At 42.1% G+C, this 26,978-nt stretch overlaps 1 protein-coding gene across 1 annotated transcript in view; it reads left to right on the plus strand.

Annotated features, from left to right (window-relative positions):
* The window catches only part of LOC111875810 (homeobox protein aristaless), a gene marked incomplete at its 5' end in the record, with an annotated part of 66,825 nt that overhangs the window by 7,025 nt on the left and 32,822 nt on the right, over positions 1 to 26,978 (plus strand). The window contains one exon of the mRNA XM_023872353.2: positions 25,543 to 25,588. Coding sequence (XP_023728121.1) covers positions 25,543 to 25,588 — 46 coding nt within the window. The remainder of the gene's footprint in view (positions 1 to 25,542; positions 25,589 to 26,978) is intronic.

The raw sequence follows: 26,978 nt of genomic DNA on the forward strand, positions 1-26,978 counted from the left end.
ATAAAGCGCGGCCGGCGCGTAAGGCGTAAGGCGCCATCTTTGAGCCGATTGTCTAGATAATGTGGGACCCTCAACGTCTCACAACCCTATGGGCCTTCACGGCCTGGTACAGGGATAGCTTTACTTTTTTTACTTTACTTTGTACACGCGGGGCACGCGGTAGCTTAGTTGGTTGAGGCACGATGCTGCAAGATGGAACATCGCCGGTTCTGTTCGCGATGAGGTCATTGGAGTTTTCAATTGACCTAATCCTTCCAGCCGCACCATGGCCCTGGGTTCGACTCAGCCTTTAACAGAAATGAGTACGAGGAATCTTCCTGGGGATAAATGGCGGCCGGCACGTAAGGCTGACAACCTCACCGCCATCTCTGAGTGTAGGAAATTCGGGAGCCTCGACGTCTCAGAACGCTATTGGCCTCCACGGCTTGTTACAGGGATAGCTTTATTTTTTCCCCTTTTTACATGGCAAATTTGATATTTATCAGCATTATAAAGCCTTTATTTTTGCAGACCTTCATACGTTGTTAACAGCCGACTATTGTTTTCTGATCCATAACTATGCTTTGCTATGCTTAGGCGGAAGCATAATATTAAAATTGATCTTCAGTAAGTAGGATGGAATTGTGTGGTCTTGATTCATCTGGCTTTGGATATGGAGCAGATGATGGTTCTTATGAACATGGTAAGGAACCTTCGGTTTCAGGAGGAGGCCGGTAGTTCTTGACCAGCTGAGGAACTGTTAGCTTCTAGAAAAATACCATATTTATTTAGAACATAAACCGTTTCTAGAATTATTTTGATAGAAATTTCACAACATTCACAAGTATTTGAAGACTTAGAGAGGAAATGTTTATGATTACTATCATTATCAACAGTACGATCACGTTGGGTTCAGATGCAATTAATTTAAACATAAAAACATGTTTTCATTAAACAAACATGGGCCTATATGTCACACGAGACTATAGACTCTGAGACATACTAGGTACTAGACTTTTTATGAGAAGCACCTAGACTATCGGGAAAGTAAATCTTATTCATAGATTATCTGTTTGAATTTAAGTGACTAACATCCTAATTAACAGCGGAAATAATCAAAATGTTTGTTACTTTTCGTAACAACAAAATTAAAACTCACGCACAACAGAGAACAACTTTCTCACTTTATTAATTTACTGTGATCTCATGCATGTTGATGAAGCTCGTAACTCCTTTTTAAGGAAAACTTCATTTAATGGGACTATGGGTAATGTATAATTAAGGGAAATTACTAGTTTATGATAGCCAGTTTGATGCCATGTCCACATAGCAACCGGTAATTTCACTGCAAGCTACGCTCTAGCCTCGAGTGCACCTGGAAACCACTCGAGCTTAGTAAGCGAAGTCGCATTGATCGCCACGTACTCGTACCTGTTGACAGTCAGACATGAAAACATCAGCCACTTAATTAAGAAACTGCCGTTTTCTCTTCATTTATATGTTCCCTTAGCCGTGATTACCACAGTAGAGTGAATTGTGAACTGAACTTAATCCTACGTACAACAAATTTTTGCCAGCAACGTATAATCAGCCGTTACAATAAAATCCTAGTGGATGAACGCAGCTGCGCCATATTAGATCAAAACCCTTACGTTTTGGAGATAGATGACAACCTCCGAAACGCTCGAGTTTTATTCCGAATTGATTTAGCTGCTCTCCCGTTTACCTATTTGCAATGAGAACATCATTTAAGTCTCTCTGTAACATATCTAGAGGCCGCTTCTGTGGTCTAGTAGTCAGAGTTTGGCTACAGACTCAGAGGTCCCGGGTTCGATTCCCGCCGCTGCCAGATTTTCTGAGAAGTAGTGAGTATGGAACGGGGTTCACTCAGCCCCGTGAGCATAATTGAGGAGCCACTTGAATGGAAAAATAGCGGCTCCGGTCTAGAAAACCTAGATTAACTGCCATGGGGATCCGTTGCGCTGACCACGCGACACCCTCTACCCGCTAAAGTTGGCACTAACTTCGCCGACAAGCGGCGGTCGCTCGGTCGGTATATCGCTTGCGGACTACAGGCCAAGAAGTTTGTTTTTTGTAACATATCTGGGAGAACTCCATGTCTTGAGTAGGCAACCTTGCAGAGGAGCGGTCTGTATGTTGAACGAGACCTGCTTTCCACCGTATGTTGAAAATATAACGTAGTAACTTTTGATGATAGCATGATGACCCGGGTCGTTGTCTGATGACGACGCGACATCAAAGATATTTTAGGCACAACATCGCAATATTATATGTAAGCAATTTGTTGCTGTAATTAGTCATTATATGTAAATACACACACACACATACAATACTCTCATTCGGGTAATGCTTGCTACCATTCGGTCCAGAACCCTTTGTCTTCTCGTCTGCTGTCTATAAACTTGAATATTTAGAATATACAGAACTATAATTTTACCACTGTTTTTGTATGGGTGTGAAATTTTGTGACATTAAGGGAGGAACATAGACTGAGGGTCTTTGAGATTAGGGTGCTGAGGAGAATGTTTGAACCGAAGAGGGATGAAGTGACAATAAGTAGGCTGGAGAAAACCGCATAATGAGGAGTTCCATAACTTGTACACCTTGCCAAATATAATTAGAATGATCAAGTCAAGGAGAATGGAATGTGCAGTGTTATGTAGCACGCATGGGGGAAGAGAAATTCATCTAAGATTTTGGTGCGAAAACAAGGAAAAAACCACCAGGCAGACCTAAACGAAGGAGGGAGGATAATATTAAAATGGATCTGAGAGAGAGAGAGGCTGGAGCGGTATGAACTGGATTAATCTGGCTGATGATAGGGGCCAGTGGAAGGCTATTGTGAACACAGTAATGAACCAGCGGGTTCCATAAAATTTTGATGCTTTTCAAGAAAGGCTTAGCTCCATGGAATTAGTTTAGTTATACAATACTGCACTTTACGGGCGGTAAAACGTGTCCCGGGAGGAAAGGTCAATATTCCGAGAGGTTATGCTAAGCAAAAATTGTATATTTACATGTGTCTTATTCCGAACGGTTTCCGAGATAGACTTATTTCACTGTTCATTGTACAGACGAGCAACACGCGATGTCCTCACACGTGTTGCAAAGTGCATTGATGTTAACGGTGGAATTTTCGAAAATGTATTATACTAGGTAAACTGTACCGACTTTGTCACTTTAACAGTAAATAACGGGTTAAGAAACAGTAAGTAATATATCTTTCTTATCAACAATTTTAGAACTGTACAGTGAAATATCTTTATCACAGAAATTATTCGGTACAGGTCACATGTACATATATACAATCTTTCGCTTAGAATGGCCGTACTGCAACCTCCCAGAAAATTGACCTTTCATCAAGGGACACTTTGTATAAAGTTATAGTACAGTGTAACACTGCACACTCTTCACCATATGTCCCTGGTGATGGTCCTGTGTGGCTGAAACTTGTTGAAATTGCATGACCGAATGGAAGAAGTGATGATTCAACCAATAACCCGCGAAGCTGTGTATAAGACTGGCTTTGGCTGTATGTATAAACTGTATACACATATCAAGTTTAAACACTGTGTATTTGGAAAACAACGATTAACCGATTAGGGTGAGTGGATGTTTGATTGGGGTAAATTAGTTTTAAGTGTCTCTGAAAGAACAATGGGAAGCTACATTCATAATTAGCCCGAAACGCATAGCAATTAACTTTCAAATACATGCATCAGTTACAATTTTAGGATATATAGTACATTTGCTTATTACTCAACTGTGTCTAAATTTCATTTCCGTGCAAATGAATTAGTGACGCATTTCCTCATGAAGTTTCTTAGAACCGCCTACCATGTCACTCAAGCTTGTGATAGGAGCCGAACACGTATTTAATTACCAGAGGAAAGGTTTACTCAGCTTTCTTCCCTCAGTCCCCGTCTTGCAACAAATATTTGCGAAACAGACGGGCGCACACAGATCGTTTCATTCTTTCTAACTTACTTTCTAGGCCGGAGGATTAGCCATATTCAATTTAATTTAATTAAAAGTATTGACTTGTTATGTTCCCGTGGTAGCGTTTAATTTTTGTTAATAAGACTAAGTTTCGTGGATTCCCTCAGTCCCTCCACGTAAATTCCGGAATCGTACCACAGTGAATTCGCGACCGTTTACTTCCAAATCTTTTTCAATTCAAAATTGATCCATCATTCTACCATCCAGGCCATGTAGCCCCCGATCCTGAAAAGATCGTTAAACAATCCACAGTAAAGTACAGGAGGAATAATGTTGTTATTAAGAAAAACTCCGTGGTTTTAGTCCGCGAACGAACTACACCGACCGAGCGACCGCCGCTTGTCGGAGAAGTTAGTGGCAACTTTAGTGGGTAGAGGGTGTCGCGTGGTCAGCGTAACGAATCCCCACGGCCGTTAATTTCGGTTTTCTACATCGAGCCTCTATTTCTTTGAAATAGCTCCTCAATTATCCTCACGAGGCTGAGTATACCCCATTCCAGACCCACTACTTCTCAGAAAATCTGGTAGCGCCGGAAATCGAACCCGGGACCTCTGAATTTATAGTCAGGAACTGTGACCACTAGACAACAGAGGCGGTCTGTTGTTGTTAAAATAAATGTAAGAAATTCGTACACATCTTAAGACGAAGATTTTGAATCCATTTGAAGGGAACACTGCGGACGGTTACACTCCTGCCGCCAAAATACGCCACTCATTGGCCTAATGTGAAGAAAAGTCTCCTTGAAAAGAGCGAATCATGAATTTCTTTGCAAGGGTATGTGGTTCTCACAGAGTTGTGTTTTCTGAGATATATCACAGTGTAGGACATTGAAAATCAGTTGACGTTTCGGAGGATCATATCGCCTCCATCTTCAGGATTGAAGAGCAGACCAAGCAAGAAACCATCATGAAGCAGATAAAAAGCAAAGCTTTGTTACACGGCATTATATCCCACAAGATGGAAATCTTCAAGCATTTCTTTCATTAATATCTTCAAGGAGAAGAATAGCTTAATGTAGAAAAACAGAAACGAAAAATTTTGGCGTTGTATGGGTTCTCGAGCCGGTCACAGTAGCCAAGCGGTCTAAGGCATGTACTGTCTTCGCTCGCCTGGAAACCGGGATCGTTGGTTCGAATTCCACTCAGGGCATGGATGTTTAGTTTGTGTGTGTTTTTCTGTGTTCGTGTACAAGTAGAGGCCTTGCGACGAGCTGATCACCCACCTAAGGAGTCCTACCGAATGTGTAAGATCTAGAAAAACCGAAGTGAACGGAGAAGTTCATGGAGGTAGGCCTAGGCCACTGGGGCTGTAGTGCCAAGGAAAAAAAAATGAGTTGCTCGGCGTGAATTAAAGGCCCATTAAGCCACTTGGTGTAGGATTACAGTGCTCTGAGAGCTGGATATGCCGGAGGATCGAAGTGTTTGCCTTAGATTATGGGTATTGTTCTATGTTCTGTCCAGTTGTCAGTATTTAGGTTTTTCATTATCTTAAGCCCTGAAAGGCGCTGAAATAATTTCAGAGTTAATTTTGCATGTCTCTTATTTTCTAGTACTCTAAATGCCACACTAAGTAATTACGTGCAGAGCTTTGAAAAAAGGAATAACTGTAAAAAGTTGAGGCCTTAATTATGTGTTCAGTTAGCCGCCTTCTACGTAGAAGTTGTGAATACATACAGAATACATAACTTACATACATATATGATTCCAGGAGAAAAGAAGGTGCGTGTAGATCTAGAACTAAATGCATGTCAGTTTAGCTTCTGTGCTTGGAATCGAACCTGACACCGAAGTCTTGAGACGCAGAGAAACCACTGCATCGCAATTCAAGGCACCATTAATTATGAGTACAGTTGGAAACCCGTAATCCGAAATCATGTTAATCCGAACTGATTTACGGTACCACAAGAAAACGAAATTCAAAGGGGAACTAATTGCCTGCCTGTAATTTTGGTATCTGGCCGGTCACGGTAGCCGAGCGGTCTAAGGCATGTACTGTCTTCGCTCGCTTGGAAACCAGGATCGTGGGTTCGAATCCCACTCAGGGCATGGATGTTTGTGTGCGTTTTTCTGTGTTTTTCTACAGGTAGAGGCCTTGCGACAAGCTGATCGCCCGCCAAAGGAGTCATACCGAATGTGTAAGATCTAGAAAAACCGAAGTGAACGGAGAAGTTCATGGAGGTAGGCCTAGGCCCACTGGGGCTGTAGTGCCAAGGGGGGAAAAAATTAGCATCTGATACTAGAAGTGGTTCATAACGTGTACTCTTCTCCAAGTATAATTAGAATGATCATGTCAAGGAGGATGAGATGGGCAGAGCATTTAGAACAAACAAAGGAGAAGAAGATTGCTTATAGGATATTTTCGAGGAAACCAGAAGGAAAGAGACCACTGGGAAGACCAAGAAATAGATGGGTGGGCAATATTAGGATGTATAATAGAGAGATAGGATGGGGCGACATGGACTGGAGTGATGCGACTGAGGATAGGGACCAGTGGAGGCCTCTTGTGAATACAGTAATAAACAAGCGGGTTCTAGAAATCGTTGGGAAATTCTTGAGCGACTGGACAACTAGCAGCTCAGCTCCATGAGTGAGTGGTGAGTGATACTAGAAGCGAAATGATCAGTGTAGGGCAGTTGAGTTGGCTGAGACAATAGAACGCAGGAGCGGCCTAATTACGAATCTCACAACTCTATTCCCTTCAGAAATCAAAGGTTTCAAAAGTTCCACGCCCCCTATGTGGTTACGCCTTCATTTTATGAGTGAATGGTTGGGGAACGTGACAGGTCTACCGAATTCTAGATGGACTGGCTTGTGCAAAGCGCAGCCCCTGTTGGCCTCCTGTGGTATCAGCTGTCCCTTGTTAACAATTATCAAGCCGACCACTATCTAGAAATACCATCCTGTTTTACCGCTGCCTGCCGTAGTATGCCAGGTTACCTTGACATTGGGTATGACTGGTCACAGCTGCGCAGTGTACGCTGTGTGAGGTATGGTTCCTTCGCCGTAGTTTACCGGCGTGGTCCCTCACGCGTAACAATTTGTTTGCATGAAGAGTATAGAATAAATTAGTGTTGAAGAATCGTGTATGTCTGTTCATCCCCATGCTTTGTCTCCGAAAGTACTGAATGGATTTCTATTAAATTTGGTGTTGGTTGTGTAAAGTGTCCCTAGGAAGAAAAGGCTAATCCCTCACACCTGACATTCAGCGCTCAGAGGCCCTGTAAAGAACCATCTTTCCTAAATTATCCATGCTCTTCATTTTCCTTCTTGTGAGTGTAATTAATTCGAAGAGAGACGAAGTGACAGGAGGTTGTAGAAATTTGCATAATGAGTGGCTTCATAACTTGACCTTTTCGCCAAATATAATTAGAATGATCAAGAATGGGATGTTCAGGGCATGCAACACGAATGGGGGAGAAGAGGAATGCGTATAGTATATTGGTGGGAAAATCAGAAGGAAAGAGACCACTAGGAAGACCAAGACGTAGGTGAGCGGATAATATTAAAATGGATCTTAGACCGATAGTATGGGATGGTATTGACTGGATCGATCTTGCTCAGAATAGTGTTCAGTGGAGGGCCCTTGTGAACAATGAAATGAGCCTTCGAGTTTCATAAAATTCTAGGAAGTTCTTAAATAGCTGCACGATTCGAGGCTTCTCAAGAAGGGCTCAGCTCCATGAAATTAGTTAGTTATGTGAAACTGGAAGCTGTCGTCTTTTCTCAAAATTCATACAAATACCTGCTGAATTCATATAAATATTTGTATACAATTTCTTATGTGGTAAACCACAAATATAGCTATAAAGTTTGTATCTCATATTGTTTATCTGTTCACAGTTTACTTACTTAAAACGCTTTCAGCAGCCCAGACAATATAGCGTCGAACTCTAGGATGATTAATGACTAATGAATTATGAGCAATATGAAGGACGCAGTTGTTACGCAATTTTAGATTGTATCAGGCATTTGCTTGGAAGTACTGAATATAACTGCCACCAACATCATTCAGGACAGTTTGTGCTGCGACTGAGTTTCAAACCGATCACCTCCCAGATACAATCCAGGAGAGCTACCGCTTTACAGAACATGCTTTTAGCCATGTTTGTATTGTCACGAATCAGAAACATTGCAGTAAGGAGAAAATTTAGAGTTGTGCTTAGATGATCATGAATGTGCCCTTGTGTGACTTCATATGTTGGATTTGGACTGTGTGTACTTTGGTTATTGAATGTACTTTGTTTTGTATTTTTCCCTCTATGTATAGTCTTTCCTTCTCTGTATCAGTGTAAGAACTATTGCCACCAGGCGAACACCCATTTGCAGTAAAATAATAATAATATTAATAAGTAAAAAGTAAAGTAAAGATATGCCTGTAATAGGCCGTGGAGGCTCATAGGGTTGTGAGATGTTGAGGTTTCCACATTTTCTAGACAATCGGCTCATAGATGGCGGCAAGGTTGTCAGCCCTACGCGCCGGCCTCCCTTTACCCCCAAGAACATTCCAAGATTATTCCTGGTACTCATTTCTGTTAGAGGCTGAGTCGACCCCAGGGCCATAGTGCGTTTGGAAGGATTAGGTCAATTGAAAGGAATCCAATGACTTCATCTGGACTTGAACCCGCGACCTGTCGGCTTGTAGCATAGTGTCTCAACCAATTACGCTACCGCGTGCCCCTATAATTCAATTCAATTCAATTCAATTCTTTATTATTAATGTGCCGAGTCAACAGCCGCAAGGCCAATTACAGACTCAGCACAGTGTAGATGACTGAATTACATTACATACAAACTTATTAGAAGTCAAATACAAAATACAGTTAAGTAATTGGAAGAAATAATAACGAATAAATGTAAAAGTAAACAAACAAATAAGCGATAATTATAACAGTAATAATAATTCCATTATCATTAAACTAAGTGCTATTACGAATAGAGGAATGAAACATTAATANCTTGGCCTTCGTGTGGTGCTGCTTTCTGTGGTCTGGCAGCGAAATACCATCCTGTGAAAAGCATATATAGTATAAGCGTGTTGCTGTTCGTGAAACATAAACTGTAATCTTATTAGAATTTGCTTAATTAAGTTTCTTAAATGCTATTAGTGTAATAGTAACTGTAGCAGTGTTGCTAATTCCTGTTGTTCTTAGAAGTGCTAGTTGGGTGATAATTACACAAGTTCTCTATTAATGACAAATTATATCACGCAAACAAGGAATTATATAATTTAAGGTTTTGACACGGTCGTCATGATCTGCACGTTTTAATTCTCTACGGTTTTTACTACGATTCTGTGACTCTCAGCGTGATAGCTGCTATCTCATTATGAAGTTCGCCAATCTTTTACGGTTGGCCTGTTCATTTTTGGTGTTCTTTCTACTGACGTATATTAAGACATCTTAAACGCAAAATGACAAAGTTGTATACCTTTCACGGCATTGAAATTCGCAAATGGTGATGATATTTTCCGAGAAGGTTTTTTTGTGTGGAAGGTAATTTATTTACAAATCCGTAATGGGAAGTCATAAATTACTGACCATCCAAACATTACGCAACAAACTTGAAGTAATGGCCGTGGACATTAGCAACAAATTATTTAATTACTGTCGCCATTCATACCCGAAATTATTTTTCATCTTTATGCATCTGAGAAGTTTTCCTTTTAAATTCAGAATTTAAGGGGCGCTTAATTTACTCTTGTATGGATGCCTAACAGATGATTAAAAAGGATATGCTTCATAATATTGTACACTAAATTACCAACAACATTTCTTGTAGTTTAATATTAAACTTGACTTAAAATTGGAATAGTGAAGAAAACTAAAGCTATTATCCAATATAAAAAATGAATGAAAGTTGTCCTTGTGCCTAACGGATTAAGCGATACGCCGTCATGGGTGTGGGGGGGTGGATGTATAGATCCACATTCTCTTGACCTCGGCGATAGCTGGAGATGAGTGGTCAGCTTCACGCCCCTGCTGCTTTAACCCCGGGGAAAGACCCTCCGGTACCCATTGGGTAGGAGGCTAGGTCGTCCAGCCCGTTGCCAATCACCGTACAGACTACACTGTCCCGGCTCCTAATTATCCCATATTGACTTTCAGTAATATGTGTAGAACACTGCGTGGTATACGTGGGAATTCTTCAGTTTGGAGAGAACTTCATATTTCTTGATTTATATTACATTTCCGGAATGTCGCGAGCTCCATTCTCCCTGAGGTAATTGGGTTTTCAGTTGATCTAATCCTTCCAGCCGCACTATGACCCTGGGGTCGACTCAGCCTCTAACAGAAATGAGTAACAGAAATTTTCCTCTGGGTAAAGGGCTGCCGGGCCGTAAGGCTGACAACCTCACCCCCATCTGTGAGCCGATTGTCTAGAGAAAGTGTGGGAGCCTCGAAGTCTCACAACCCTATGGGCCTCCACGGCCTGATACAGAGATAGATTTACCTTTTTTAATTATATATATAAAATGCACATACTTTAGGGCACAACATCTAAATAACAAATGTTATTAATTAAGAGCGACGTATAAGAGAGTGACGATGGCCACCTCTGGAGTTGTTAACTTCTGTTTTTAATTCGCTTAGTGTGGGGTGAAGTCCAACTGGGTCCACTCGGCACGACCCCCACTGATTGGCCTATTGTACCTGCCCCTAGTGATTATGATGATGGAGAATTTGGTGGAATGAAGATTGGCAAGGGAAACCGAAGTACTCGGAGAAATCCCGCCCCAGCGCCACTTTGTCCACCACAAATCCCACTTGACCAGACCCGGGATCGTACCCGAGCCGCCGCCGTGGGAAGCCAGCGACTTATCGCTTGAGCTATGGCGCGGCCTTGCGCTTAACTAAGCAAGCACTATGCCATGAAGACGTATGGGGGAGTGGATGTATAGATCCATATTTTCTTGACCTCGGCACTAGCTGGAATTAAGTGGTCATCTTCTCGCCCCGGCCGCTTTACCCCCGAGGAAAGAGCCCCCTGTACCCATTGGATAGAACGTTGGGTGGGCCCCAGAGCTGGTCTGGACGACGTGGACAAGAGAAAATATTTGACACTACCGGGACTGGAAATCCGACCCCGTCCAGCCCGTTGCCAGTCGTCATACCGACTGAACTATCCCGGAGTGATATATAACAAACAGAGTTCATTAATTTGTATTGCAGGTTTTTCTGCAAGGAGACTTTAGTTAGTAGCCGAAAACGGCTTTAATCCGTCGCAAACTTTAGCCAGAATTTTCTGCAGGTGTGTATAGTCGACTGTTTAGTTGTGATAATGAAAAATCTGTACACATTTTTCTTATAACTGAAATCATTTCTGTAAGCGTCTTGTTTTTCCTCCGGTGACTGCAAAGAGAGCAATAAAATATTTATTCTGTGCCTTCTCATTTGTCAGACAAGTAATTTAATTTACTGTGTAAATGGATTTCTTACGGGACGAAAGCCATTTATATACGAGGCAATGCTATTCATTACACAGTCGCAGTGCTGATATGTTCAAATTACCCGATGACGCTGCGGAACAATTTCTCGCTAACTGGACATGCAGTCTCCAATACGAGGGAGATCAGGATTGGAATTTCTGAGCGTGGGTTGCGTAATGACGCTTGTTTCTTTTGTTACGACGTACAGTAACCGATTCTATTAATAATGGGTTGTATAGCATTATTACTGAAGTATGTAAATAGGTCTACGTGAAATAAGCTTCAGAGGGGCAGTTCGTGATTTTACTTACAGCTTGGCCAGGAGGCAGCAATCACGCCTTTAGTTCGACAAGCTCAAGATCAGAACCAGGAACACAATGAAATCGATCTAGAAATCACTAGTGATCTATAGATCACTACGTCCTACGTAGCGTAGTTAAGTATCCTACAATCTATTCACCTTCTAAGTTAACAACTCGGTCGCGCCATATCTCAAGTGGTTAGTAAACTAGCTTCCCACCACGGCGGCCCGGGCTCGATCCCGGGTCTGATGAAATGAGATTTGTGGTGAACAAAGTGGAGCTGGGGCAGGTTTTCTCCTAGTACTTCGGTTTCCCCTGCCAATCTTCATTCCACCAAATTCTCCATCATCATTATCACCCGGGGCAGGCTATAATACAATCAGTGGCCGCCGTGCCGAGTGGACTCAGTTGGACTCCACCCCCCACTAAGCGAATTTAAAAAAAAATAGTTAAGCATAGAGGCCAATTTACCTTATTTTATCGCGCCATAATCTAGTTTGAAAACGCTTCTTTTCCTTGATTACTCTAAAATGTGAGAAGTCTGCGTGTTCGTCAAGATTCATTTGTTGTCACAATCCTAATTATCACAATTCTATTGTTATCAGAGTCCCATTTATCACGCTCATATTGTTGTAATAATTACAATGCCTTTGTTACGGAGGACTGTTGTCTTCGGCTAGGACCCATGCACGTAGTTTCCGGGATTGTGTCTCCAAGAAAAGCAACTTCTATTTTACCATTTTTTATACGTCACTCCGTTCGGGGGGAACAAGGTGGACGGGTGGGCACGCGGCCTTTGACTGCTCTGTTTGCAGCTAAGGGACCAGAGACTAAGATTACAGGTTTAACACACTGTGACCTAAACGTTATGATGGTGGACAAATGTCATTGCGATGTTTACGGGCTTGATCTTAATCGAAATCTTTCGGCCTTATCATAAACTTAACTTGGAATTAACTTTCTATCAATGAATTACGTATCCTTATGAGAAAAGATGTCATATTTGTTGTGCCGTGGTGTACATTGATTAGAATGTCATTAGAGAAACACGTGTAAACACCGTTGCAGGTGGAATAGAACAGTGGTTCTCAACGTTTATGAGACCGCGGCCCAGTAAGTTCTTTTTTTATAAGACGAGGGCCCAGTCCCAACAAATTTACTCGTAAATACCTTTCCAGTTCTGTTAAAGTTCATGCATTAGGCTAACGTAATATTATTAATTAATTATAGTATTATCATAAAGAGTATTAGTGCACTTATGTATACGGTGTGTCATGTTGACAAAATAAAATTACATTTAAATTAGTTATCAGTTAGTTAGTAGATGGCTTCATAGCTTCATTTCCCAGGACAGTAGCACAAATGACACATTGAGGTCGTGACAATTGGTCAGTGTTAGGGCATTGTATGAAACCAAATTTTAAGTAGCTGTCCCTGTACTTACGAATGGATGCAGACTCTTTCTTCTGTGTGCTGGTAGTTTTCCCTTCATTTTGTACATCCTGGAGATCGCTATAGGCTTGAGGTGGATGAATCACTACTTGTTGCGTCACAAACACCTTCAATACGAGATTTCTTAACACCGAAATTAAACAAAGTCCCATGTCTCTTATTCATATTAAAATTTAAATCACTCAGGTTTCGAAGCAAGCACTTACACACTGCAATGCGAACTTGCGAAGGAACAGTATTCAGTATTACTAGATTTGAGAACCGGATACAGACTGCCTTGATCTTCAATTTCAGTGGAACCATTTTCTTTATACTTCCTTGCTGATTGATCACTGACATTTGCAACACAGATGTTATTTCGCGCAGTTCTGAGAACAGAGGATATGCCGCCCATTGTTGTAATCGGCTTGCAGGTAATTTTTATGACTGAGCATAGACATCGATATTGTCTTTCCCGAATGTTGAAAGATTTGGATGTCTGAAAATTCCCGATCATTCATGAATACTTCCATGTTTAAAAATATGCGGCTTGGTCACTGACATTTGCTACACAGATTTAGGTGTTCTGTGTCTGAGCTTCTCGACACAAATATTATTCTCCTCAGAATATTTCCACTATAAAATATTTATTCATGAAAAATGCTTAGAAAATGAAAATGACAAATTCCAGAAGTGCCTCTCGCGGCCCAATATAATTGATGCCAGGGCCCATTACTAGGCCGCGGCCCGGCAGTTGAGAAGCACTGGTCTAGATAATGTGGGACCCTCAACGTCTCACAACCCAATGGGCCTTCACGGCCTGTTACAGGGATAGCTTTACTTTACTTTTTTACTTAAGCACCACTCCGCAGAGCTTGTAGAGGGAGTGAATGTTGAGCTCCATGCATTCTTAACGTTAGTTCTGTCTTCTGGTATGTAACACGTATAGTCCGTTGAAAGTTAACTAACGTTTCGTAAGAACATATGGTAAAAAAGCCGAACAAGAAACCAGCTTGAAAGCAAGTGGCTTTGATGATTGAGGCAACATGTTTCTCCGAAACGTCCATTGACATTCAACGGACTACAGTGGGGTTATGTCCCAAGAGATAGAACTCTTCGGTTAAAAACTAAATTAAGAATGAGGATGTTCTCCAGACCATAATAAAAATTAGGAAATTCAAGTAAATTTACTCTTGATATGGAGTTTCACAAATTATTTGAAAACATGCCCTAAACTTTCGCACCGACGAGCGAAGTTAATATTTGTTGAAAGGGACTATACAGTGTTGACTTTTTTAATAAAGAAGTTTAACTTGTTTCAAACAGGCGAACGGGGATTAAAACACTACAATGCATTTGGCTCGGTCCGGCATACAAATTAATTGTCTGAAGAGTGAGACAACGCGCTGTGATGCATCAACTGATAAACTTGCATGACAACACGCTACGATTACCACATTATACTTTGTTATTACCAACGCAGCAATAAAAAAATCTTCTTCTAATGTCAAAACAGGAATTTTAAAACGTCTATCAAGGTTTTGTATGCAATACCCGTATGTACATTAAAACTATGGTGGTAAATTCTTGTTTTTTTTATATATTCATATTGTTGTTTTCTTTGCTTAATTAATTCAGGGAATCATTCAGCCATTGGAAAAGTAATAATTAAAATCACGTACAGCACTTAAAGTGAATAGATCGGAGCAGAATATGCATTTAAGTCTATATTGCAACGTGTAGCTCATAGGAAGAGCATTGCACGCAATAGATGTAAAGGTAAAGCTATCTCTGTAATAGACCGTGGAGGCCCATAGGGTTGTGAGAAGTCGAGGCTCCCACGTTTTCTCTAGACAATCGGCTACCAGATGGCCGTATGTTTGTTAGTCTTATACGCCGACCGCCCATTACCCCCCAGGAAGGTTCCTGGTACTCATTTGTGTTAGAGGCTGAGTCGACCCCTGGCTGGAAGGATCAGGTTAATTGAAAAAATCCACCTAATTGGGATTCGACCTCGCGACCTTCCGGTTTGTAGCATAGTGCCTCAACCAATTACGCTACCGCATGCCCCCTCATATAACATAATTATTACAAGCAAGCCAATTTTACTTTCACGTGAGGGTCACAATATGAGAATAGAGAAGTACCCCTTCAGGGGAACATGTTTGTAAGGTCTGGGTTCGTAGCTTTTGCTTTGCCATAAAGCACTACTGAAAAACAGTTCCATGGGAACTGAATGGCGTTAGACATTGTGGTTATATAATTACCCTCTAATTGCGTAATGAATATGTTTACATTGCCTGATATGTAAGACAAACACATAGTGATTACATCCGGTATGATGATTTAAATTCGACTTTTCCTCCCATCGACCAAAACGATGTAGAGGAAAATCCGTAGACTTGTATTTTGGATACGTACACTTTTCATATCTCGGCCCATTTACAGGATACTCTGACTTAACATTCTTAGGTGTTGTCCTAAGTTCCTCCAGGTGGACGCTGAGGTATTACTAGACAATGACGGACTCCCGACATGCACAGTTATCCTTTCCTCCCATTCAACTTTACATACCGTCTGCAATTCAAGCAACATTATTTAATAAAAAATAAAGCTATCCCTGTAACAAGCCGTGGAGGCCCATAGGTTTGTGAGACGTCGAGGCTCCCACATTTTCTGGAGAATTGGTTCAGAGATAGCGCTGAGGTTTTCAGCCTTACACGCCGGCCGACCTTTACCCCCAGGAAAATTCCTGGTACTTTTTCTGTTAGAGGCTGAGTCGACCCCAGGGCAATAGTGCGGCTGGAAGGCTTAAGTGAATTGAAAAGTGAAGTTCAGTATTCAGTATTGAGGGGGGTTGGGTTTCCCCATGCACTTAGACCAGTTATTGGTCCATTGTGCGTAGCCCTTTAATTTCTACTGTCTCCATACCCTACTGGTACTGGTGCTCGCTATCAGCCCCTTTCTGCCAGCGAGGTTCCGATCCTCTACAGGCAGTGGTATCTAATAGTTAGTCCCTTTCTGTCAGAGAGGTCGCCCCTCCTCTGGCAGTGGTACCTAATATTTGCCCCATCTACCGAAGGCATTGGAAACTACTTGGGCTGGAAATTTTTGGCCTAATTTAGCTCAGAGGTCTCCTAGAGACATGAGGTTCTTTTACGTGCCGTAAATCTACAACACGGGACCCACGGCTTAAAGTCCCTCCCGGAGGACTTGTTCCCTGAATTTTTCCGCCCTTAAAAATTCCACGCCCTCCGCCGGGTTTGAACCCGCGTACCTTGAGTCATGAGGTGGGAATGTTACTACTACGTTACTCCGTTACTACGGAGGCCGCTAACATTGAAGTTACTTCATGGAGAATGGAACCCGCGACCTCCCGGCTTGTAGCATGGTGTCTCAAGCAACTACGTTACCGCGTGTCCTCCGTCATCCTTCAATAACCTTCTGCTGCTAAAAGTCTGTTGGCCATTAACATCACCATCTTCTTCTGCTACTAACAACCTGATCGTTCTTACATACTTCAATAAAACGTAATTACTGTTAATATCTGTATACACATAATTATAGATAAACTTATATGACACTGCTAATGTTAAAATTATTCCCTCATACATATTTTATCCGAAGGTACGCGGTAGCATAATTGGTTGAGACACTACGCTATAGGCCGGAAGGTCGCGAATTCGATTCCAAGTGAGGTCACAAAATTTTTCAATTGACCTAATCCTTCCAGCAGCACTATGGCCCTGGAGTTTACTCAGCCTCTAACAGAAATGAGTACCAGTAATCTTCCTGGGGGTAAAAGACGGCCGGCGCGTAAGGCTGACAACCTCACCCTCATCTGTGAGCCGCTTGCCTAGAAAATGTAGGTGCCTCGACGTCTCACAACCCTATGGGCCTTCACGGCACGTTACAGGGACAGCTATAGTTTTCTTTTTTTTACATATTTTGTCCTGTAAGGTGAAATGTAAATAAAACATATTTGTACCAGTAACGGTGCTCCTTCGCTGCAATTAAAGCTGTAACTCAACATTATTCGCAACGGTTAGCTTTGGGGAATTGTTAATTAGAAGCAAACTGCAACTTAGTCACACTTTGCCCATTGCGCTATAATTAAAAACATTGTGACAACATAAACATATATCATAAGTATATATATATATATATGTGTGTGTGTGTGTGTGTGTGTGTGTGTGTGTGTGTGTCCTTGTTTGGGTGAATATTGTTTATCAGATTTGTCAGCAGCTTCTCAGGTCACGTTGGCTAATTAATCTTGTGAGTAGTTGCTTAGACCGAACGCGAAGCACATCCATCCAGCACACGGCTGTGTGCTTCATGTCCGACACACGCATTAGTGCTGTTAAATTAGATAATAGGTTTGTAATTACAACTACAGCCGGACCGCGATATAATGATCCCTGGCCTGATGTAGCATTCGCCAACTCGGGCGGAAGATGGTAGTACAATTTTCTCAGACCTTTTGGGCCAGTAGAACTGTGTTGTATTTGAGCAGTTTCCATAAATAAGACATGCAATTGACCATGTTTCTGGTCAGCAGGTGCTATTTTGAGGTGGACAGCTCTGAAATCACTTTCGGCTAGTGCTGTTTTGAGACCGACAGAATTAAGCTCTGATACAAGGGATCGTTAAATCGCGGTCGGAAAGTAACACCATGGTGAGGCCGTTTCATAGTCAGGCTATTGTTCGCCGGTGTCTCGCCCCGGAAGCATAAGTAAAATCTCAGGGTAGTCTAAGTGGAATTTATGGTGGACAAAGTGGCATTTCCTTTCTTTCCCAGCAATTTTTCCATTCCGATAAAAGAAAAGATAAAAGCTATCCCTATAATAGACGTGGAGGCGAATAGGGCCGTGAGAATTCGGGACTGCAATACTTTCTAGACAATGGGCTCACAGATGGTGAGGTTGTCAGCCTTACGCACCGGCCGTCCTTTACCCTCCAGGAAGATTCCTGGTACTCATTTCTGTCAGAGGCTGAGTCGACCCTAGGGACATAGAGCAGTTGGGAGGCCTAGGTGAATTGAATATTCCAGTTACCTCATGGGGAATCGAACCCGCGACCTTCCGGCTTGTAGTGTAGTGCCTCAGCCAACTACACTACCGCGTGTCCCATTCTCCCATCCTATTACTTCCACAAATTCTCCGCCCCATATTCATATATCATTGGGGACTGGTGCAGGGGGCCCATTTGAGGCCCATAACTGAAAGGAAACCATGGTACAGGCTCCTCCGGAAAAGTTGATAGTTGCTCAGTTGGTCCTGACTTTCTGTGCCGTTATAGAATCCGAATATTCATTGTCCTGTTCACAGAAACCCTTCATTTGCATCCATCGTACACCAGTTCGAGCCAATCAGTATTTTCACACTCAGCTTCTCCATGAATCTCCGAAGAGGCCTTACTCCCCCGCTTTCTGCACATTTCAAGCTGACCGAAACATGCAAAGACAGTAAATATCTATAAATTGAATCACGTTGGACGGCTTTATCAATTGTACTATAATAGTGTACTAGTGTGACGAACCAGAATAAATAAAGTTAAGTTTATCCATCTATTAGTTACTATAGGATTCTGACGATGGTGTATAACACACAGAGATATTGGGTTTTCGGACTTTATCCATCGTCCTGGTTTTTAAGATAACTAACAAAAACAGGACGTTTCGGAAACCGGATCTGTTTCCGTCCTCAGGTGAGGGAAAACACCTATTCTGTTGGGTCCCTTAGAAAGAGCTAGCCTCAATCACTGGACCATCTATTGTTTCGGTATAGTGTTTTTATTGTCTTCACATAGTCCTACTGGATAATTCTGTGGGTACGGCTGTGTATAACACAATAACTGGTTCCTACTACAAATATAAGCGTTTTCCCTCCATTTTGAATATAGTAAAGTGTTGGGGTTTTTATTGCTAGTGGGGTGGGACTAAGTTCCTTGTACTGCAGCCACTTCTGGCCTATTGTACCAGCCCCAGATGATAGGTGAGGGTGATTGTGGAGCAATTGGTAGATTGAAGATTGACAGAGGAAACCGAAGTACTCGGAGAAAACGTGCCCCAGCGCCAATTTGTCCACCACAAATCCCACTTGACCAGACCCGGGATCGACCACGGGCCGCCGCAGTGGGAAGCCAGCGACGAACCGCTTGAGCTATAGCGCGGCTATATAGTAAAGTAAGTAAATAAAGTGTCGATCACAGTGCCCGCTCTGTCTAAGTCATGAACTGTCTTCGCCCACTTAAACACTGGGATCGTATGTTCGAATCCAACTTGAAGCAGGGTTATCTGTGTGCATTTATTATGTGTATATGTTGTCCTGTGTATAGGTAGAGGCCTTGCGACAGGCTGATCCCCTTTCCAAGGAGTCCTACCGACCGTGTAAAAGATCAAGAAACTGAAAAGCGGTGAAGGCCCAACAAAGGGCTGTAGAGTCACAGATAGATAAGAAGGTAGGCGGGCTGGTGGACGGACGGATGGATAGGTAGAAGTAAGCAAAGTTGTCCGTTAGCTTAATTAATTAATCACTAGCTCATGAAGACTTGTGGGGGAGTATTCTGGACCTCGGCACTGGATGGAGACGAGAGGTCAGCTTCACGGCCTAACCACTTTACCCCTAGGAAAAGGGACCCCGTATCGACTGGATAAGTTGCTGGGTGAACCCCAAGGACGGACTGGTCGCTGAGCCTCTAGAGTATGAAGGTGTAAATTAGTTCACTGTCTTAAAGGAAACGTGAAAGAATGTGATAAAGATGAAGGCATGGTGAGAGGGACAGTGGAAAGGGAAAGGTTGGGGGTCTATATATTTCAGATCCGAAATTCTTAATCTGAAAAAAAGAATATGAAATAAATAAATCCCACTCTCCAATTAACCCTGAGATCTGCTTGTAACCTTCATATAAAATTCGTTACAAACAGCGTACAGAACAAAATATTTACTTAGGCCCTCCTCTCGAAAAACAGAATATCCTAATATGTCTGCATTTCATGCTTCTAATTGTCACATTTGCAATGATTCACAAATGAAAGCGAGAATTTTGATACCCCTCTGTGTCGCAGCGCCGTGTATCCTCAGAGGAAGGGGAGGTTATTCCAAAGTGTTGCGTGCTCATGGGAACACCGGAACAAGCTGTAGGCGGTTCCCACTATTTGCTGCTGCTGTTTCCGACAATCAATATTAGTATTATAGTTCAAACACTGCAGCGTCGGATTGTCATAATGTCTTGATCTCCTTCACTAAACATATTTCCTGCGTTATTTTTACTGGCTCTACAGCCCCCTTGGGCCCTGGCCTCTGATTTTTCAGTTTCATGATGATTTTACAGGTTGTAGAGCTCCTTGGACGAGTGAACAGCTCGTCGTAAGACTTCTATCTAAACACAGGACAACACAAACACACACCAAACATCCACATCTTGTGTGGGATTCGAACCCACGATCCCGACTTCGGAGCGAGCGAAGACACTACATGCCTTAGACCGCTCGGCTAACTTGACCGGCTTGTCTCTGTTGTTATTTACGATAATGAGAGATTAATGTAACATAAGATATTAGCCCGAATATAAAGCAAGTTTTTTCTTAACACTGCTTTTGAGAACAGAGGTTTGCCTTATTTTAGGTCATTAAGAGTGGATCTGAAGAAGAAAATTATTTTTTTTAATTCGCATATTGGGGTGTGGAGTCCAGTTTGGTCCACTCGGCACGGCGGTCACTGATTGGCCTATTGTAGCCTGCCCCGGGTGATTATGATAATGAAAAATTTGGTGGAAAGAAGATTGGCAGGGGAAACCAAAGTACTCGGAGAAAACCTACCCCAGCGCCACTTTGTCCACCACAAATCCCACTTGATAAGACCCGGGATCGAACCCAAGCCGCCGCGGTGGGAAGCCAACGACTAACCGCTTTAGCTATTGCGGGGCCTAAGAAGACGATTACAAGAAGTTCTAATTGCCAATTCTAGTGATATTTATGAAAATACTTAGTTATGATAATTAAAATATTAAGTTCTGAATTTTTCATTTCTTAATTGTATATATTTTACTTATTTTTGTTTATAGCCTTCAGAACCAAGCGACATTTTCAATTTTCTAATATTTTTCTCATTGGAAAAATTGAGGGTCGCTTCATATTCGGACGTGCACGGTATATACAAGTATATGCTATATGTAGTCATTGCGACGTGGACATCTTCAAGGCATAGATGATTATCCGCACGTATAGGCTCTGAAACGTCAGTTATGTGGACACAGATATATTTTTAGGCATTAAATTCTAGGAAAATATTACGATGCCAACAATTGATTTATTGTATGTGTCCAGAGTCAGCAAATTAATAATTAAACAGGCAGATACTAAAGGGTTCTGAATATGGTGTATAACATGCGGAATTACGGGGTTTCGGGGACTTCGTCTATCATCTGGTATTCTAGAAACGAGCGGACACAACGTTTCGGAAACTGGATCTTTTCCGTCCTCAGGTGAGGAAGGAGGCACCTATTCAGTTGGGTCCCTTAGAAATAGCGGAGGAAAGGACGGAAAAATCCAATTTCCGAAACATTATGTTCTCTATTTCTTAGAATACCGGACGAATGTACAAAGTCCAAAAACCCAGTGATTCTGTATAATTATATAGTTTAGTGATCTGTTTATGCTTGTTATTTATTGACATTGGCCGCCTTTTCAGTTTCTTGATCTTTTTACACAGTCGGTAGGACTCCTTAGACGGGGGATCAGCCCGTCGCAAGGCCGCTACCTGCACACAGGACAGCTCAAATACAGAATAAACTCAAAGAGCCATCCATGCCTCGAGTGGTATTCGAACCCATGATCCCAGTGTTTCAGCAGACGAAGAGAGTTCATGCCTTAAAGCGCGCGGCCACTGTGACCGGCGTCCGTAATTTACACTTCTATTAATTCTTACTACTTTATATTTATCAGATACAACCTTAAACTTTCACAAAGCTTCTAGTTTCTTTTTCTTGGTTTGACATGAGACTGAGTCCAGTTAGTACTGCGGCCACTACTGGCCTATTGTACTAGCCCCAGATGATAGGTGATGGTGATTGTGGAGCAGTCGGTAGAATGAGAATTGGCAGGGGAAACCGAAATCCTCGGAGAAAACCTGCTACATCGACATTTTGTCCATCATAAATCCCACATGATCAGGCCGGGGCTCGAACCCGGGCTGCCGCTGTTGGAAGCAGGCCACCAATCCCCTGAACTATGGAACGGCCCTTTCTCGCAGTTGCTAGTTCTGTAATTTGTAGCATATGGTCTCGTTTAGCATTTAAAAATATCTTTGTGACTTACGGCAAATTATTAATCTTTTCAAGAAGCCCTCTACACCATGGATATATTCATTTCCATCCATTCATTATATGAAATGATTAATTTGCTTACGATTAGACGTGGCGAGAATTGCGCATATGCGTTGTTAATATTTCGATAACATTAGGAGTCCTATTCAGTGTGCATGAATATTGTAAAGTGAAGACGTAGTGCGTATTCCATGCTGTACATAGATCTATATTTCTATGAGTGTTTTGAATGTAAAACTACCGCCTTGTGGCTCGCATCTCCTCATGATCGCTTTAATCACTTTTGTTTGAACAATACGTTTGTAAAGGTTCGCTGATGGTGGTGATGTTTATCGCATAATGATGATGAGGTGTACAGCCCTCGAGGTGCTGTACAACATAACATCTGATGAGCACCAACACGCCAGGCCTTCAACTTGTTTTTTTCTTTTAACATGTGCTAGTTACAGTTGTACCTGCGTTATTTCCACGAAGAAATTAAAATGAACGCATAATGAAAAGTCATTACTATCAGTCTGCATTTCACATCTGCGATACAGCTTAATGAAATAAAATTTAATATAATACTGAGTGTGTACCGCGGTAGCGTAGTTGGTTGAGACAATATGCTACAAGCCGGAAGGTCAAGGGTTCAAGTCCCGATGAGGTTATTGGATTTTTCAATTAACATAATCCTTCTGGCCGCACTATGGCCCTAGGAGCTACTCAATCTCTAACAGAAATGAGTACCAGGAATATTCTGGGGAGTAAAGCGCGGCCGGTACGTAAGGTTGACAACCAACCTCACCGCCATCTTTGAGCCGATTGTCTAGAAAATGTGGGAACCTCAACGTCTCATAACCCTATGGGCCTGTCACAGGGATAGCTTTACTTTACTTTTACTGAGTGTGTGTTTCGATTCCCGGCAGGAGAAAAGGTTTTCTCTTCTACACAGCATCCAGATCTGTCCTGGGGTCCACCCAGCCAATTGCCCAATGGGTACGCGTAAGGGAGCTATCCCTGGGAGTAAAACGGCAAGGGCGTGAGGCTGACCACTCAACTCCAGCTAGTGCCGAGATCAAGAAAATGTGGATCTATACATCTGTTCCCCCACACGCCTTCATGGCGTAGTGCTTAATTAGTTAAGCACAGGGATAGCTTTACTTTACCTATATTTTTACCATAAAGAATGTCAGCCAAAACCATTTTGAATCCTCAACGGTTGTGTTCCCAATCCCCACCCCCAAAAATCCTTTTCTTCTTCCCCTTCCAGAAAGAAAAAGTCACTGATTCGATTCCCTAGGAGATCATTAGATTTTTCAGTTTACCTAATCCTTCCAGCCCCACTATGACCTCTAACAGAAGTGAGTACCAGAAATCTTCTTGGGGGTAAAGGGCGGCCGGCGCGTAAGGCTGACAACCTCACCGCCATCTGTGAGCCGATTGTCTAGAAAATGTGGGACCCTCAACATCTCACAACCCTATGGGCCTTTACAGCCTGTTATAGGGATAGCTTTATATTTTTTTTACCTTAACTTCCGAAAAAGCTAGAGAACGTGTATGGAAAGGTGTATTATGTCATTACTGGGCTATGAACTCCCAGATAATCTTCCTAATTGTAACGGATTATTGCATAAGTACTCGGAATTTATAATATTGTTCAGTTTCTGTCGCATTTACGACGAGAGGTTGCAGAATTGCTTCTGTTAGCTTCGTCACACCTGTCTGTCTGTCCACCCTTTTATCCGCATCCAACAACTCCAGAAACGTTAAACGGATTGACGTGATAACTTGCTTAAAAAAGGGTAAAGCTATCCCTGTAACAGCCCCTGAAGGCCCATAAGGTTATGAGACGTCGAGGCTTCCACATTTTATACATAATCTGCTCACAGATGGCGGTGAGTTTAACAGTCTTACGCACCGACCGTCCTTCACCCCTAGGAAGATTCAAGATACTCATTTCTGTAAGACTACATAACCACAGGCATATCAATTGACATAAAAATGTCACTAGATTGTTAGTAATTAATTTGGACATTCATTCATTCATGAGTAATCTGTCAGACGACAGGTCCACAGTCTCTTCCAAAACAATTCCTCCACTTAATGCGATCTAGAGCTTTCTCCTTCAAATGACAGTATTCTCTTCTGTCCCCAAGGTCATCCAGCATCTTCTTACGTCTTCTTCCTCGTCTTCTGGTCACTTCTATCCGCCCCACTATCTTTCCTTCAATAACTTCTTTTAGAAGGCAGTTTCTGCGTAAGATTAATTTGGATATACTTCATTTATATTACGACACGCGTTAAACGAAAGCTGGAAGAGGTCCCATTTTTTCTCATATTCGCTCGTAAATATCTGGATATTTTAAAAGAATTCTAAACACAGACTCAAACATATTCATTGCCACCAGATACTCTGTTTTTATCTCATTTAGTATGTTGCGATTACAACACAATCTTTACGCTCTTTATAAAGCAGTAAACAAACTGAAGGGACAGTACTAACGGGTACACTTCGAAAAGGAATTCGAAAATAACCTGTTGGCTTCGTCATTTTTTCCCGAAACTCCAGCATCGAAATTAGAGTGTCCATAAACATTAATTTTCTACATGTACAACCTACTGCGTAATCTATCGAACCAATTTGATTTGGGAATTTTAGGTCCAATTTAATGGCGTAAATGAACGTTTCTACTTAGACATCTGAGTCCTTTCACATATTTTAATTATAGTACGAGTATGTTACACAAAAAATCAATTCTATGTGTATTTTCATGCGTAGGTTTCATTAGTGTTTATTCACTTTTAAGGCCGGAATTACTTCAGATCTTCAACATATTTCCGACTTATCAAGACGCTCTTGGTTGACTTTGACTTGCTGACGTTTCTCTAGTAAGGACGGAAAACATCTCTGACAGTCTGATCGTCCTTAGTAATTTATATTTTTGCTGTCAGTTCTCCAAACGTTCCCATGGCCTATAATATTGTGTCGTATTCTCACTTCCTGCTACTGAGATTAGTTACACAATGCAGCTTTTTGTTTTCTTGTTTCTTGCCAAATATATATTCCTTTTCTTTTCAGAGAGGAGTTGGCGATGAAAATCGGCCTGACTGAAGCTCGTATTCAGGTGAGTGCAAGACATAGCAATCGTCCACACTACTGCATCTCCACTCCCTCCATACACCTTTATGGCTTAGTGCTTAGTCAGTTAAGCACAGGGACAACTTTACCTTTATCATATCATTATGCAAATATATAATTTATAAAACAACTATAAAAACTCTGAAATAATATTTTCAGGATGTTTATTGCAGATTATAGTTAACACTCTGTCTATCTATCTGTCTGTCTATCCTCCTATTTATCTACCCATCCATCTATCTATCTATTCATCTATCAATCTATCTATGGTAGTTGGAGCATATGGCATCCATGAAACGCTTCTTTTCATTTCAGTTTCTTAATCTTAGACAGTTTTTTATTGCTAGTGGGTGGGACTAAGTCCCTTGTACTGCGGCCACTTCTGGCCTATTGTACCAGCCCCAGATGATAGGTGAGGGTGATTGTGGAGCAAATGGTGGAATGAAGATTGGCAGGGGAAACCGAAGTACTCGGAGAAAACCTGCCCCAGCGCCACTTTGTTCACCACAAATCCCACTTGACCAGACCCGGGATCGAACCCGGGCCGCTGCGGTGGGAAGTCAGCGACTAACCGCTTGAGCTATGACGCGGCCTTATCTTAGATAGTTGGTAGGACTCCTTGGTCAAGGGATCAGCCCGAAGCAGGGCCGCTACCTACACAAACAGAATAAACGCAGAGAGACATCCATGTCTTGAACGGGGTTCGAACCCACGATCCCAGTGTTCGAGCGGGTGAAACATTTCATAACATAGACCGCGCGGCCACTGTGATCGGCAGTTAACACTCAAACTTCACTAAACAAACGTAATAAGGGAAGAAGGCAAAATTGAGTGGCCGCCTACAACAGCGAGTCACGTAGCTACGTGACCTCACGGTGCTGCAATTTGGGCACGACACCGTCAGATTCATGATTTATAAGAAAATAAGTTCATGATTTGTCTCGTATACGAAGAATTCCTTATTGTTAGAACCAGTCAAAAATTCATAGAAGTTTTGTTCCCAGAATGTTGTACATGGGTAATGTTTCTAAGTAGGCTCATATTGGCATCAACCTTGCTCGGAGACCTCGTCAGGCTTCTAGTGACTAGTGACGAAAGCCATTCAAATGTGCCCCCCCCCCACAAACTTAAGGCTACAGGGTACGTTATTAACAAGGAGACGGCCTTTAATTTAAAAGGCCCTCCATATGGATGTTAGTGTTGTAATGAATAATTAACCCCGAGTGGCAGTCGATTTGCCATCGGTGGTGTTCGTACGAGCTTCACTCAATCATTGCCTTCACTCGTGACAGATGGGCGGTTCCCCCCAACCCTCCCAGCGGCACTGTGCCAACTCGCGCGTTCCCGGACCCCGAAGTCGAGAGCCCTTCAGTCAG

Source organism: Cryptotermes secundus, unplaced genomic scaffold (assembly GCF_002891405.2).
Source record: "Cryptotermes secundus unplaced genomic scaffold, Csec_1.0 scaffold1788, whole genome shotgun sequence".
Classification (NCBI taxonomy): Eukaryota; Metazoa; Arthropoda; class Insecta; order Blattodea; family Kalotermitidae; genus Cryptotermes; species Cryptotermes secundus.